The sequence below is a fragment of the Cygnus olor genome, chromosome 6, assembly GCF_009769625.2.
Source record: "Cygnus olor isolate bCygOlo1 chromosome 6, bCygOlo1.pri.v2, whole genome shotgun sequence".
NCBI classification, from domain to species: Eukaryota; Metazoa; Chordata; class Aves; order Anseriformes; family Anatidae; genus Cygnus; species Cygnus olor.
In genome coordinates this window covers 33,566,285-33,579,996 of record NC_049174.1, presented here as the reverse complement: position 1 = coordinate 33,579,996, position 13,712 = coordinate 33,566,285, and the positions used below count along the sequence as shown (strand labels likewise).

Sequence of the window (13,712 nt, the reverse complement as noted above, 5' to 3'; positions counted from 1 at the left end):
ACCTGCAATGTTTAGGGCTATACAAAAAGTATAAATGCACAATTCCACCTAGGAAAGCTTTGTTCCCACTTCCAAAATAAGCTTCCCTCCTCTTCTATTACAATCCCTCTTTCCAGCAATATTTCTATTTTACGTGAGAGAGAAGAAAGTACTTTTCTCCCTGTGCCATGTCCTGGATGCAAAACCCTTTCATACACGTTTGACCAGATTTCAACAGGAACAACTCCCGAGTAAGATCCTTTAAACTGTAACAAAAAGCTTGAAGGTCTTTCCAACCTTTATGATTCTATGAAAAAGATTGCTCACTGTATTTTAAGTTTTAGTGTCTAAGCCTAGCTGCTTACTTGGTTGTGACACAAGTACTTCAGAGGAACATTACAAGAAATGACAGTTATGTTTTCTGGAAAATATTTTATTGAGTGCTTGGGGAATTAAAAACTACAAGGTTTTGCCTGCAGTTGCAGAAGCAAGAAAGAAGTTAAACATAAATTAGTTACCTGATTTGCTACTTATAGTGCTTCTGAAACCCTCATTTTAACCAGTCATTCCCCTCCCGTGACCTTTATATTAATATATCTGACCCTTAAATTTATGTAGCAGAATATTTAAAGATTAAAAAGTGCCTTCCTAAGGGCAGTAGGGTATTGATTATGAAAGCTGATGTAAATTTTCAGTCTTAACTTGCCTTCTAAGCTTCAGCTCCACCCCCTTGATTTCTCTGACTTAGGCAACTTTATTCCATCCTCCCCTGCAGGAATAAGAATTAAGTAACTCACTTGGTGTGAAATAAGCCCCACTGGTCCAGAAGCTTTAGTTGACTTAGATCAATTAAGGAGAGAAAAAAAAAGCCAGACAGGGGTTACTGCAGTTACTCAAAACTACATTTGTTGTGTAGAATTTCCATTCCAAGTGTTGTTTTCATCTTCTCCATCATCTTGAGTCCTCAGTCTATAGATTTTGCCTTCTTTTTTGAAGTCTTCCCCCCGCTTCTCTATGACTCGTTTCCTGACTGTTTGCCTAGGGTACAAATGACAGTGAAGTTTGACACTTTCCCCTAGTTACTGCATTGGCTTCTCTTGGGCAAGCAAGGCCTCCTCCTTCTCTCTCCCCAAGAACAGGCTTCTTCAGCCCTTTGGTTCACAGGGAAGCGATCCCCAGCTGAAAATTTGGCATTTAGCAGTCAAAGTGACAGAATCTCATTTTCCCTGGAAAGGATGAGGTGATACACGGCTGCTTCACGTGCAACAGGTGAGCTGCTCTACTTGTGTTTTGTGTACAACCACACCGTAACAACACAAAGTTTTGAAAATCAGCATGTCACCTCCAAACAGTATCGGCTCAAGTGATGCCCAGAACTGTAGCTACAGCTGAACTCCCTAGTCATAAATGACTGCAAGACAATGCTTTTTTCTACTCTGTAGTTGGAAATCAAAGCAAACAGTAAGGCGTTTGCTTAATCACACACACAAAAATCAAGATATCCTCTTGATTTTAAACTGCTGCAGTGCAGTTTAGCAGCCACCAGTTTATCCTCTAGCCATACGAAGGATGGTGGTCAGAAAATGCCAGAACAGAGCAGCAGTTAGAGAGGGGCAGACATGCAGTTCTCCAACATAAGACAAAAATATTTCTAACAAGTATTTTGAGAAATGGCCCCCCAAAACAGTTTTGATTACCTGCTTTGCTCATTGTTGCTGGGCTTCGAAGGATTTGAATGGTCTTGCTGATGAGCGGTTCTCGCAGCAGACTGTGGGGGAGGTGGACTTGTAAATAGGAAGTTGCTAATAAATCTCCAGACTGCTAAGAGGGGATAAAGTATTGTGCCCAAAAACTTCCACAGATCACCACCTGAAGCCTGAACAACCGAAGTAGCCGGTCTTCCCGCCTGGATGTGAACACGGAGCAAACGTGTCAGGTATTAAGGCTCTACTCGTTTAGACAGAGTAGTTCATACCGAACTTAGAGGCAGTTCAGTAGACGTGAGGAAAGAACCCCTTTGGTTACATATTAAACAAATCCCAATGCCACCACCTATCCGTCTCAGAAAAAAGTCCTTTTCCAAATCAGTCCTGACCAAAATTACACTGATTATGCAATCTTAGACAAAGGAATGACCAAAATTCAAGCCAAATATTTTAACGGCTGACTAAAAGCAGCTAGACAGCAACAGTATTGCTGCTTACAAGTAAGTGAGGAACAAACAAACCAAACCCCAACACCTACCGGCAGCAGCACCACTGAAGCGCTGGGAACCAGCTCTAGCTCCAGTAATTTCTTTCCATAATCTTCTTTGGTAAATTCCCTTCTGGGAAACATTGTCGCCAGCGAAAAATTGCCATAAGCATTACCAACCGTCTGTGAAAACATAACGAAAAACACTTTATTTCTAACTGCTCACTTTCCAACAATCGCACAGTTGCCAGTTGAGCACCCCTTGCTTTACTGACCAAGAGTTCTTTATCAAAATGACAACGATCTCCATGTGAAGAAATGGAGAATTTCTCCTATCTTACATCTCACCAGTTACATGCTGCAGTTATACAAAGGTAGCTGGTGGCAGGGGAAAAGGGTGCTAACCAAACCCCCTTCAAATAAACAAAGAGACAAGCAGCTGGCGGCAATCCCACCGCAATCACTGACTAGTTGCTGCTCCACCACACTGTAATCAGCACGCTGCTGAGGAAATGAGACACTGACTTACCTGCGCAGCAAACTGCCTTGCCTCTTCCAGCCGTGCTTCGGAGGGGAACTGGTTAGTAAAGGAAGATCCATCTGGCAGGCGGAACTGAATCCTGGCTACTAGGCTGCGGGACATGCACCACAGTCAGTCAGCACATCAGTACAGTCATCCTACTTCGGGCAGCATAGATGGTTTACAAATTTGGATCCACACTGGATCCTGCTTATCTATCACAACGCATCTCCTCTGCATTTTTATCAGAGTCCAAGCCCCACCACTATTCAAACAGGATGCTTATATTGATCATGCAGAACTTAGTGAACACATGAAAGAAATACAAACCACACAAGATTTTGTGTAGCCTGTGTTACTACTTTTTTTTTAAATTTATTTTCTTTATTTTTTTGGAGAAGTTACACTATGAGGGCACTGACATTTAGACTGGCTTGGCAAATAACTACTCTCTGCTAGCTAAGGCCCAGCGTTTCTGTTTGAGGTCCCGCACCAGCACAGCTCCAAGCCAACTAGGCGCCCAGCTGCACTGCTGGGCCTGCACCATGCGCTCAGGCACAGTTCTGACACAGCCACCTTATCCAACTCCCTACCCAGCCTGTTGTGCATGGCATTCGAATCAAGGCTCAGACAGAAAAAGCTCTTCTCTACCAAACACAAGAAGAGGAGGTGAGCACCACCATCAGAAATGTTTAAACAATGCAAGTTACCAGAGAATGTAACATTCACGGAGATAGCTATGAGTACGCATTACAAGAGAAAGCTACTTTTTATGTCACTAAACCCTCCAACATAGCATCAATTAACAGATTAGGATATACTATTTAATTTTCTGAAGCTTATGTAAACTTTTTTTTAACCTCCTCCCCAAAATACACACTTCTGCTTTCTCTCCGACAACTCACCTTCGTTCCTTTTGAGATGCTTCTTTTCTGGCCTCTAGCTCAGCCTGTTTAGCCTGAAGAGCTGCAGCTTTTGCAGCTTCTGCTTCTTCCTTCGATTTTGCAAAGCGAGCCGCTCTCTCAGCACGATCCTTTGGAAAGACCAAACACAAAACTTCATTTTTACCATAAACTGTAGCTTAACACTCACTAAAGCACAGCCTGTACTGAAAACCCAACTGCACCGACACGAGTAGGAAAGACTGTCAGGCTGCAGAGCTGTGCTCACTTCAAGTTGCACGATCCCCTGTTGAGATGACACACACCTGCAATGAGTCACTTCATCCATGTAGTTAACAGATGGTCCTCCCATGGAAGCTTAATGTTCCAGGGAAGAGAAAGGGAAAAAAAAATCTTACGATAAGTTGCATTGCTGCAGTTCTAAGTTTTCTACGCCAAAACTTAGAAATGAGGGGGAATTTCAATTGTTGTGAACTGCTTGTATATATAGGTGTTTGTGTATAGATACAAACTTAAAAAAAAAAATAACCCCCGCCATTTTGAAGCCAGCATTCCTTGGCATACTCCACAATTAAGTACTCCCTGTGTTTCTGTTTCAGATCTCAGTTAAATTGTATATATATTTTTAATATTTAATGATAATCCACCACCTGGCTCCAACAATGTAGAAGACAAGTTGGTATGTTCATTCTGAGAGATAATGAGTTGGTATGTTCATTCTGAAAGACCACCCCTATATGTTGTTTAGCATGACCCCAGATGGTATGGAATACCCCTTTGGCCAGTCTGGGTCAGCTGTCCTGGGTCTGTCCCCTCCCAGCTCCTGCTTCACCCCCAGCCTGCCCACCGGCAAGACAGAACGAGAAGCTGAAAAGTCCTTGGCTTGGTGTAAGCACTGCTCTGCAACAATTAAAACATCAGCACGTTATCAGCGCTCTTCTCATCCTAATCCAAAACATAGCACCCTGCCAGCTACTAAGAGAATATTAACTCTATCCTAACTGAAACCAGGACATACCACGAATATGAAAGCAGCAGCTTCATTTTATATACAACAAGTGCTACTATAAAACCACAAATGCGCAGATTGTTACCACACAAGGCCGCGGGATTCCAAACAGAAAAAATGAAGATCTTTCAATGTTTCTCCTAACAAGAAAGTTTACTTTTTTAGTACGCTGTTGGCCCTTGCAAGAGAGAGAAACAGCAAGATATCTTTCAAAACACAAAATTTACCATCGCAATCTGTTGTCTTATACGCTCTCTAGCTGCCTTCTCTTCTGCCTTTTCTCTGTTCCTTTCCTCTAACATCCGTTTTGTCAATTCTTCTTCTTGCCGTCTTTTGTACTCTAACATTTCTTTACCAGTTTTTCTCCGTTCGATTTCTTTCTTAATTTCTTTCTGCATAAAGAACAGAGACAATAAAAACAGGACCACAAAATTGCCTCGGACAAGACTGAAACGTATTTGTTTTAACAGGAATTAAGCATTTATTCAAATACGGGTATCTAAATAAATACTGCAAGCACTTTTACATTTTTATGTTACCTGTTCTTCTTCTTTCCTTTTCTCTTCTCGCCTTTCTTCAAGCTTTTTTGTTATCCTAAATTTACAAACAAAGTGAAAAGTCTTAAAATCACAGTATCTACTATTAGTTGGTTTTTTTTTTTTGATGACACATTTGCAATCACAGAAGAAGGAAGCTCATGAAAATGAGCAGGAACAGTAACACATTGCTAACCCCTAGTGTAAGAGTAATAATGATCCATCCACGTGTGGCTGTACAGACCATAAAACCATGAGGTGGGGATCCACCCCCTAACTTCCAGTTTTTAAATGGTAGTTCTAACACGTTCCTTCTATCCTTTTCTGCTCAGAAAATGAATAATTTTGTATATTCTTATGGTTGAGTCACCTTTTAATACATACAATAAGCAATACTATTTATGATCTGTGGTAAAAGAAACACCACTCAAGTCTCAATCTGTTCTATAACCATTTAACCTGTCGGGTTTCTTCTGCACATCACTTCCTAAACTGGAAAACAGGTAACACATAGCACACAGCTGTAATACAGACGCACATGTGTGTGTCTCATTTCCCCAGAAAGGTGCCCTAGAATGAGGACTGATTTCAAAAAGCATACTGAGGTGCAACATATTTCAAGTCTGGGAACAGACATGACCAAATAACATGAGCAGTCTGATAACAGGAGAAACTTCTTTTTGTTTGTACAATGGCTGTTCTTTTGCTTTTTTAAAAGAAAATGGTAACTACCACAGAGCCTTCTCTTTTCTTCCCCCCGAAAGAAATGCTTTAGGTATATGCAAATACGGTACAATTTAAGACTAATGCACATTTAAAAGAGGAATGTTAGTATCTATATTAAAATACTGACTTTCTTATCAGTCTTGCCAGTGCATTTCTTAGCAGTTGCAAGTAAAATTACCCTTACTGTCCAACTTCTTTGGAATAAGACTGAAATTAAATATGAAGTTTTAAAAATACGATGATTTATACTACTAAAATGTATTTACTATGTGTGTGTTACTGGTTTTAGGTAGGATATTATAAACAGTATCTGTCTTACAGATACTTTCCGTTCACTGTTTTAACTCCTTCAAAACAGTCTGAATTCAAGTTCTACCAAAATAATTGCAAAGCTGTATCAAAGTAATGACAATATTAATTTTCCAGATCACCCTTTTCTTTCAGGGTACATGAGAAATTAATTTAAAAGTTGGTTTTTGTATCAACCCTAGTATTATCTCAAACATCCAAACAAAGATAAGGCTACATAAATGCCTGCTGGATGACAAGAGAATCAGCACCAAAATCCTGTAATTAAGCCTGTCTGATCCAAAAAAAAAAAAAAAAAAAGAAGTGCCTCCTGAGAAACAAATACAGTACACTGGAACTCTACAAAAGAAGAGTTACCTTTCTACTTTGAGTGCAAGGTCATTCGCAGGCTGAGCACCACTCGCTTGTGCATCTGAAGACTGAGCAGCTTCCTGGCTTGCTTGACCTGAATTTGCTCCATCTTCAAGTGATTTACAGGAAGGTAACGCACAAGAGAAAAGGTATGCTTCTTATCACAAAAGCATTATTAAACACTCATCATTAGCCGTAATTGGCAGCAGCTAGCACATCTCAAGAAGACAGGAAATTCTGCTGTTTAAACTCTTTGGGCCCCGTCCCCCTCCTCTTGGTTCAGGTTACTAACCCAGAGAAACCTCTTTTACCGAATCCTATCACAAGACAGCACACACAGTTTGTGTTGTGCTATAAACCGGGTATTTCTCACGCGTTACAACAGGAGCAGAACGACAAGTTCTGCAAGAAGGATCTGCTATACTCAAGTTTTTCCTCAGCAAGTCCACTTTGTCTTTTATGTAACATATAACAATGTAAGACAAGGAAAGCAATTTCAAGCAAATCAGGTATCTTTCTGGTAAAAATACTAACCATTACCAGCAGAAGGCTGTATTGTCTCTGACGTAACGGACTCCGCAGAGTCACAGAACCCCGCTGCTGTGGATTGCACGTTTTCTGGAGCACCATCAGATTGAGATGAGGAACATGAAGCAGATGACTGACTTGGATTTTCCAGAGGTTGCCCTTTTTCTGCATGCATCTAGGAAATTGGGGTGAAAAAGCCAGACTATGAAACTTCAGATGTTTTCCTCAGGTTCAAAAGCCAAGGCTACTAAATTATTTTTGGAGAATCACTCCTATTTAAAATATAAAACTAGAATTATCCTATATTGTTCAGTGTGACACAAAATATCACATTTTTTCCTAACTGTAGTCTCACAATTGAAATCAAAGTGTTAAAAACTACCTATGCTTATAGTACATCGCATGTTCCAGTTTAGGGTTCTTGATATACTTCATTTCTGTAGGTGTTACACAAATTAATATAAAAAAATAATCTGTGAAACAACAAAAAATAGCGCAGCATTTCTGCACAGTGCTTTCAAACCTGTTCAACTTCTGCATTGAATTTAAAATTTGCTGGGTTTGTTGGAGGGATATAAACCCAGTAATTCAGACTTCCCCAAGGTGCACGCTAAGGGCCTGTCTTGAACACGCATGCATATCCATGTGAAAGATCCAGCCTGCCAGCCAGCATTACCTGTTTGACTTTATGGATTCTGGTAACAAGTTCTTCTACAGAAACGCTGCCAGCAATTACTTCCAGAGGGATTCCATTGTCTCCTATAAAAAAACTGGATGGAACACACACTACAGGATCTGCACAGCTACAGTTAAGGGCAACAAACAACAAAAATTTATAGAGTAACATTTAAGGCAAAAGCAGAAGTCCTTTGTACGGCATCCTCTAGCCCAATACTCTATTTCCACCTGCTACTAGTAGTAAGTGCCAGAGGAGAAAGAAACAAGGCTATCAAATATGCTGGAAAACACTGCGTACAACTGATTGGTATTTCTTCTTTTCCTTGAAATTGTTTTGAGCCAAAATAAATTACTCCAACACACGCATATCCAACCAACTACACCTTGGAGCTGAAAGATTTTGTTTTAAAGTGAGATGACTTCTTATGTAGATAACGCTGAAATCTTTACAACACCACGATGATGCACACAAGGTACAGCACTCTCTTTCTCGGCATCACGCACATTTCTGAGCTATAAACAACAACCTATGTAACAGGCAGACATTCACCTAACCAAATACCTGTGTATCTGACAGAACCCAACCCACTTGTTCCTCCTCCTCTGCAATTCTGAACTACACATCTCATTACACATTTTTGTGCAGTAAAAAGTACTTTTAATAACATTGCCTGTAATTATTTGTCTTAAGAACAGTATTAACTTGTGGATTGCAATTATCTATGATCACAATGCAGTATCTAAATCATTTTCAAAGGATACAAATTTGAGAAAACTGCAGGCATGCTTCGCTGTTTGAAAGAAAAGATGCATGTTTAGAAGCAGCAATCGCTTTGCAACAACTTTAGATTAAGTCTTTCAACATAAAAATAACTGTCCTACCACCACACAAAACTATTTAAATACTTGAGAGAACACTAAAAAACTCACATCTTCTCATTAACATTTTGCATAAGTGTTGACATGGTGACAATCCCTGGTTGTCACAGTTGACTACAGATTATTATTTATGGAAGCCATGCTAAGAAGCAATTCAGGAAAAAAAATCCAGTCTACTGTGCGTAAATAAGAAATAAATTCTTCTAAAATGCCTACAGAGCATTCCAAAATAACGCAACTTTTGGAAACGTCAACGTGCTTTCTGCACAAGAACTGGGGTGCTCATACAAACAAAACTGAGTAACTTATCCAGGAACCTTACTGGTTCTGCATTGCGTGTCGCAAGAGAGAAGCATTTTCTTCGGGGCCTTACAGACCGTTCTTACCGAATTCCTAAGAATTTTCAAATTCATAACGTAGCTGGGCAAACCAAGAATTGCCTTGCGAGTACTTGCATTTTGATTCCTTTTTTTTTTTTTTACTTGGCCTTTTTTTTTGCTATCTTTTCCTGTTGACAAAGGACGTCCTCAAACATTCTTTACTATATTCTAATACTCTAGTATTCTAATACTGAAATTCAGCAGGAAATACACAATGAATATTCTGCACACTGTAACAGGAAACCTGGAAATTTGGAGTTTTCTCTGACTCCAGTAGCTTCAGGAGCACTGAACTCACTTAGGCTCTGGAACATGCTATTTAGACTACTTTCAAATCAGGGACAGGACTTCAAAAGCCTTCCACTTTCATCATCATCAAAGGAAGATCATGTAAGAAACAGAATGAGAATAGGATCAAACCTTTTGGTGTTGATTTTAATAGCAACAAAACCATCTGAGGCAGCCTCGGTCACCTTCTCATCTTCCCACCTCGCAGCCATCTCGGTGGATTGTTCATCCTCACCTGCAAAACGCAGCACGTGTGAAGCCAACCATGCCACAAACAGCTCCTGTCCGATTTAAGCTTTGCTTCAGCTGCTTGAAATCAGCTTTGCAAAAGTCTATCAAAATCATTTTCAAATGGGTTGATTTTTTTCACTATAATCTGAAGGCAATTCGCTCCAGCTGATGCATCAGATGAGCAGAAGGGACTGTACAACACGGACGGAGGAGGGATAAAGGGACTGGAACTGATAGCGAGTCTGGAGATCAGCTCAATTGCATCATCTCACTGCCCAACTTGTGATGGGCCTCGCTTTCATGTTACAGGGAACATGTTCATGCTTTAACATTCTGCTTTGGTGTCTGCTCGTAATACGTGAGGAGAGCTCGTAGCACAGTCAGCGAACCACTGCGCCTCCCCAACGTTAGCCTTGACCTACCATCCTCTGCTCGCCCTTCCTTACAAATTTAAATGTGTTGCTGCAGCAGCTGCTAACAGAGGCAGAACTACACTTCTCACCCCTTGGAAAACATAATTCAGCAAACAAGATTCAAAACAAAATTCAGCTTCAGAGTTTAATAATGTTAAAAAATACATTTATTTTGTTTAAAAGGAGTCAGGAGCCCACCGGAAGAAGATCAGCAGTAGAAGGGGAGCTACTTAAGCCAGGAAAACAGAAAGTGTTCTGGGGACGCACACTCGGGACGGTATTTTAACCAGGTGAAACAATGCCGATTGTCCTTTTACCTTCCAAAGCACCGGTTTAGTGAGGACTTGGGTTAATAAACACATTCAGATGAACGTTTGTTATTTTTCAACAAGCAAACTGACCTACAAGCTTTTGTTTATCTTTCATTTCTAGTACTTCCTAGCAGCTTGGGATTGCCTGTGCTCTTGATGAAGAACTGAGTCACACGTTGGCTTCTAGCACACAAGTCCGTTATTCAACGACAACAACAAACCATTTGTTTGTTTCATCCCAGTTGCTATTTCATGCAGTGCTTTTCACTCGTTAAAGATCAGAGCTTTCTGTGCAGCTCCCTTGTGAAGCCCTGCTCCCTCAAGGCTACGGCTGGCTGGCCACAACGCTGCTCAGCAAGAAAGGCATCTAAAATACACTGATTTTGGAAACGTGGCTTTTCACTGGAAGGACTGTGGACGCTAAGAAAGTACTCGTCTCTATTGCTCTTAGTCTGTACACCCCAAGTTACTAATTTGGATGCTTTATATAGGAGCCTTTCGTTCTCCTGTAGCTGCAGCACTTCCCGCTGCGGCTGATGGATGCAGCTGCTGTGCCGAGAGCGACGCAGCCTCCTCCCCATTCCCAAATGCTCAGGGACCGGCAGCCCCTGCACTGCACACACTTCTTCGGAGCACATGTGCTCATCCGATTAGGCTACTAAAAATATCTCAGTGCTTGCCTAACGCTAACTTGTCCATCCCAACAACTGCTGCAGTTGGTGAAAGAATGTTGAAAGACAAAAGCAGGTTGGGGATCACTCACAGAACAACCTCAGAGATGTGCCCCAGGAACGAAAATGCTGGTCACTCACGTTTTACAGAACTGTATGTCACGGAGCACCGTTTAATGTTGTGACTACCCCCAGAATCACCACTCGTACGGCTTTTTGATTTAATAACCCTGTCCCATTTGGGGGCTAAGGTTCATTTGTCACAGTTTTGTAGCAGTAACTACATCCTGAAAACGAAGCACAAAAAACATCAGAAGTCTAGAGGTCAAGCTCAACAGGACTTGACATAATTCACAACGTCCTAAGTTACAGCTTGTTTAGCACGCAGTCATCAGGGAAAAATGTTTCCCTTACAGAAGACGATGAGTCCAGCTGACTTCACGCAAAACGTTCACCGTTTCATAACTACCCCGTAGGGGTAAGGACTGCCCGCTCTGGGACTGACAGCGGGCTGGAACGTTGAGCTGCTCACCTCCTCCTCCTCGCGTCATCCCACACAGCCAACTTGAAAAGTGCTTTGATACAGCTTGGATAGAAAACACTAACAAATAACTTGGGATTAAAAATAAGTGTTCTGTTAAAAAAAATCAACTAAAAATAAAGTTATAAGCAAAACCATTTCTACAAATGTTTCTAAAAACAAACATTCTAGCTTCAAGTCTTCTCTACACATTCCCCTTCCTTTTCCACTTCTGAAAACGCACTGGTTGTGAGTGGCCTGGTATTTTTGTTATCAGAACATGCCAAACTTTTGGAAAGAATAATCTCAAACACCTCAGTCAGAACAGAGGAGGCATCTGAGGAAGTTTAATAAAAAAAAAAAAAAGCGAAAAAACCACAACTTCAGATGAAGTAACTCAAACCATTAAAGGAGTCTTCTAACCCTGAAGGCAAGAAAATCGTCTACAGAACCTCTTCCAAGGTACCAGACGGAAGGTACCAGAGATGGGATCTTTAATACGCTCACACAACCGCATCATCAGAACTATGCCATAAAGGTTTAAAAACTAAACTAGAAGTGTTAGGATTACAGCTGCGAACAAAAATGTTAAAGGAAAAAACTGGCTGAACAATGTGCAACTGCAGTCTCACACAGTACCTCCTCATCGTTAAGATAAACAGCTACATAATTCCTTGCTTGGCTAGAAAATATTCTAAAATCAGAACGAACAATCCAGTTCTTCATTTTGTTTAGAGAAGTGCAGGGAGCAGGATGAGAGGCACAGACAGATGGTAGCAGGAACCAAAGCAAATAAAGTGAACCTAACAGACTTCAGTAATTTCCATCAAGACTGAATCTAATAATTGCCCATCACAGTGGCCACCCTAAAATCACAACTGATTTACAGTTACCATTTCTCTTACTAACTGTTCCCCTTTATTAATGTTTTGTCCGCATAGATATTATTGGGCAAAGTGCACAAAACAGCAGAACAGAGCATGTCTGGAAGTAGCATTCCTGCACAGAAAGCTGCCCTGAACGCTTTTCCTCTATGCCCTTGGCCAACCGTGCAGCGCGAAGACCCAAGGCCACCGCCACCACCAAGCGTGGGGTTTTCAGCATGGATCCACCTGAGCAACGACCCCAATCACTGCCAGCACGAAGTGCTGGCACCCGGCATCCTTCGAGCACCCCGTGCCCACATGGGGTGTCAAAGCAGGTTCTCGGGCTGCCCACTCCCCTACCATGGCTGCGGCACCGGCTGCTTGCCCCATCCTACTGCTCCTAGGGGACATCAGCAGGACTCCGACCTGTCATCGTGGGGGTACGGCCTCCCTAAGCAGCACTCCCCTCTCTGCAGGGCTTATAAAAACAAACACATACATTCTTACGTTATTTACAATATCAAAGCTAAGCTACATCCCTGCAATCATAAGCTCCTCACCACTATGCGTATCCTCTATTTCCACATCCACCCACCCGACAGCCACATCTGAGGGAAAAGGACAGCTCTGCGCAGAGTTTTAGTTTCACAAAAACATCGTAAACAAGTCACGACGTTCACTTCTCAACCCCCAGTGCACACGTATCGAGTCCAAAGCAGTCCTGGGTTCTGAGTTACCACTAAAAACCTCCACGGATCTGAAATATTCGAGAAACCCAACAGGAAGCCGTAACGCCGAGGGGCAGCGGGTCCCAGCAGGCGGTGCTGCAGGGTGGAGATGCCGGCGTCGCCCCACACCTGTCCGGGAGCTCCTTCTCGCCTACCACCTGCCTTTCCAGACCCGGTTTCCAGCGGGGCGCTCCCTACCCGCACCAAACGCCGCTCTCCGGGCACCCGGGGAGCCGCCGTGCGTGAGGGCTCTGTGAGGCGCCGCCGTCCCCTCACGGAGCCGAGGCAGGGCAGCGGGGACGCACCGCCCGGCCCTGACACAGCACAACGCGCCGGGCCGGCCGCCGGGGCAGCGCCGGGCCGGGAAGAGCCCCCCCGTCCCCCGGCTCCCCGCCGCCGCCCCCGGTACCTGACACGACGACGACGAACACGGCGCTGCGCTGCTTGGCCGCGGCGATAGCGGCCGGGATGGAGCCGCCGAACCACAACATGGCGCCCGCCCGGCCCCGCACCCGGCCCGCCGCCGCCGCCGCCGGGGCGCATGCGCCGCGGCACCGCCCCCTCCCAACAGCCCCCAAGAGCCCCCCGCGTGCGTGCGCCGAAAGCCGCCTCCTGATTGGCGTCCGCCGGCCGCGGCGGGACGGGGCGGGGGAAGGAGCGGGCGCCATCTTGGAGCCTGGGGACCGGGATAAAG

At 43.1% G+C, this 13,712-nt stretch overlaps 1 protein-coding gene across 4 annotated transcripts; it reads right to left on the bottom strand.

Moving 5' to 3' along the window:
- Positions 1 to 396: 396 nt before the first annotated feature.
- Positions 397 to 13,581, bottom strand: UBXN4 (UBX domain protein 4). Of its 4 annotated transcripts, none has more exons than XM_040561813.1 (13): positions 13,428 to 13,581; positions 9,411 to 9,513; positions 8,494 to 8,522; positions 7,730 to 7,848; positions 7,060 to 7,228; positions 6,532 to 6,634; positions 5,143 to 5,197; positions 4,831 to 4,995; positions 3,598 to 3,725; positions 2,702 to 2,804; positions 2,224 to 2,355; positions 1,677 to 1,885; positions 397 to 1,017 (listed from the first exon to the last, which is right to left on the bottom strand). In XM_040561813.1, the coding sequence occupies exons 1-13, from the start codon at positions 13,507 to 13,509 to the stop codon at positions 879 to 881; spliced, it is 1,536 nt and encodes a 511-aa protein (XP_040417747.1). In that variant the 5' UTR covers positions 13,510 to 13,581; the 3' UTR covers positions 397 to 878. The 4 variants fall into 4 exon arrangements, with proteins under 4 accessions (XP_040417747.1, XP_040417749.1, XP_040417746.1 ...); XM_040561815.1 differs by having other exon boundaries at positions 1,677 to 1,747; positions 13,428 to 13,562; XM_040561812.1 differs by having other exon boundaries at positions 6,532 to 6,637; positions 13,428 to 13,558.
- Positions 13,582 to 13,712: the final 131 nt, after the last annotated feature.

Bases quoted from the DNA above. Each gene is read 5' to 3' on its own strand.
- UBXN4 (XM_040561812.1), bottom strand. From the start codon at position 13,509: ATGTTGTGGTTCGGCGGCTCCATCCCGGCCGCTATCGCCGCGGCCAAG. The intron at 9,514-13,427 runs GTACCGGGGGCG...TGCGTTTTGCAG, and splicing joins GTTCGTCGTCGTCGTGTCAG to GTGAGGATGAACAATCCACC. The intron at 1,886-2,223 runs GTAGGTGTTGGG...GTTCACATCCAG, and splicing joins CTTCAGTGGTGCTGCTGCCG to GCGGGAAGACCGGCTACTTC.